We start from the raw sequence: 2147 nt of genomic DNA on the forward strand, positions 1-2147 counted from the left end.
CAGCTTTGAGGAAGGACCCCAAAGTACTTGGCAGGACACGAAAGTACTGAGATGCCACAAGCAATATTAGTAAATAACATTCCATTTGTTCTGCAAAGAACCTCCAAGCCATTAACTGAACAGCTGTATTTAGCTTCTTATTTTGAAGGAAACTTGAGTTAAGCCAGTGGATGTCTCAGGAAAAAATCCCCTCCAGCAGCCCAGACTTATTCAAAGAAACTGTGAAATGCCTTGGGGGCCACATGAAAACAAACACTGTCTAATCAGAAACAATTCCAGTCAAATGTCAAGAATTCAAGTATGAAGCAACTTGCACACCAATCCAGTGCTTTTTCTGCCCCCCTCCCTTTGCCCACCCTCTTCTGTCTCCATTTCTATAGATCTTTTCTGGGTGTGTTTGCAGCCGAGATTTACAGCACAAAGGACAGAATCACAGGGAGCCCTGCTGTGCCTGCAAAGTTAAGGAGAAAGCAAAAAGGACTCCACTGGTGCCCTCTGCCCAGGCTTACTGTGAACGCCACTTACTCTCTGGTTTCCAGCGTAACAATGATTAAAATCGGCCTGCGGTTCATCCCTCCAACACAACTGCTATTACACATGAAATTGTATAAGACGGTTGTGAATTCAGTGCCAACCTGCACACAAGGGAAAAGAGAGCGTGTTAACAATGGTTTGGACGAATGCATTTCCTTCTAAGTCCTTGCCTTTTAAAATCACTCTACTTCTGAAGAAGGGATAGTCCTCTTTTTGTGTCCAGGCAAGCTCTTGAAACCCATTATAGATCCTGTACAGTTCATCCCTCAGGCGGGCATGGGAGACCTTAAAGCTAAGGCTTGTACCATTTGACACTGCATTGGGAGGGGCAGACTGTAACAGATAAATGCTTTTGATCCTGTTCATTGGCAAGCTGGTCCGTGCCCAATTGGCTACACCACAGACATAAATTATCATTGGCAAAGAGAGCTGCGGAATGACCCAGGAGGGTAGAAATGCTCCAAGTATGTGTTTCCCTTTTTTGGAAAAAAATCAAATCCAAACAAAAACTGTATGACATAGATTTGAATGAATACTTCTACCATTAATACATTGCATCTTGACAGATTCACAGAAATAGATCACGTCAACCCAAGTGATCATTTATGGAAGCAGCACTCATAGCTTAGAGGGAGGGTCATATGCCAGAGGTTCACATAGCAATCTATCTAACAAGCCCAAAGACTCTTACACTCCAATGTTCTCATCACACCACTGTACCTCCCAGTTTTACCACCTGTTTCACTCAAACATCAGCTAAGAAGCCCTTCTCGGGCTCTGCCACTTGCACTCTAACATAAGAATTCTCCCATCCTGCACCGGTGCACAGCCACTACCTGTGTCCAACTGCCAAATGCTCTGGTTACCACAGTCATGTTCAAGGGGCTTCACAAAGTTCATGGGGGAAACAAAAAAAATCCAAATGCTATTATCTTTTCACTCCATTTTTCCATGAACTTTCAGAAGTCTAAACTCAATCACCAATTTAATTGCCATTTGCTTTCACAATAGGAATATGGGAACAAAGTCATGTCACCAAGTTTATTTGGCACAAAGCTAGGAGTTTTGAAGGAGATAGACCAGTGGAATGGGGAAAAGAGGAGAAGAAAAAGTACCAAAGAACTTCCTATCAAGGAAACACATACTTCCTCCAGTCTGCCCAGTCCTTCTCTTCTTACCTGGGGTGGCTCATAAGGTACCAGGACACTCTGTCGTCCTGTGATGGGGTCTTCTACATATTGGGCGTGGCTGTTCCCTTCTACCCGAATCAAATGACTAGGGGGCGCAATCTGTCCTGCAAAGCAAAGAAAGGCAAAAGAGTTAGTTCTTGACCTACTAAACAAAGAAGACAAGAGGAAAAGTCATGGGCAACATGTTGGGGGTCCAAGTAATGATTTGTGTTGCCAAGGAAAAATGATCCTTCAAAAAAAGAAACATCCTGTTGTCAGATATCATATACATGAGGACATTTCAACCTTGATAGTGATTGAAAGGATGTTTCTGGAGGTTTATGTTAACAATGCCAGCCTTTATGTCTACATGAGTGAAGGGAGACAGTGGCTGGTGTAAGATATGAAACTAATAATAATTTATAATTGATCAAGGGCTCATAA

General features: G+C 42.9%; 1 protein-coding gene across 1 annotated transcript in view; it reads right to left on the bottom strand.

Annotated features, from left to right (window-relative positions):
- TP63 (tumor protein p63) overlaps positions 1–2147 on the bottom strand; it is a 240328-nt gene that overhangs the window by 26672 nt on the left and 211509 nt on the right. The window contains exons 6-8 of the mRNA XM_004713461.2: positions 1713–1828; positions 526–635; positions 357–451 (exon numbers count right to left, since the gene is read on the bottom strand). Coding sequence (XP_004713518.1) covers positions 357–451; positions 526–635; positions 1713–1828 — 321 coding nt within the window. The remainder of the gene's footprint in view (positions 1–356; positions 452–525; positions 636–1712; positions 1829–2147) is intronic.

This window comes from Echinops telfairi, unplaced genomic scaffold, assembly GCF_000313985.2.
Source record: "Echinops telfairi isolate 266 unplaced genomic scaffold, ASM31398v2 ScPeMD7_7407;HRSCAF=8445, whole genome shotgun sequence".
Classification (NCBI taxonomy): Eukaryota; Metazoa; Chordata; class Mammalia; order Afrosoricida; family Tenrecidae; genus Echinops; species Echinops telfairi.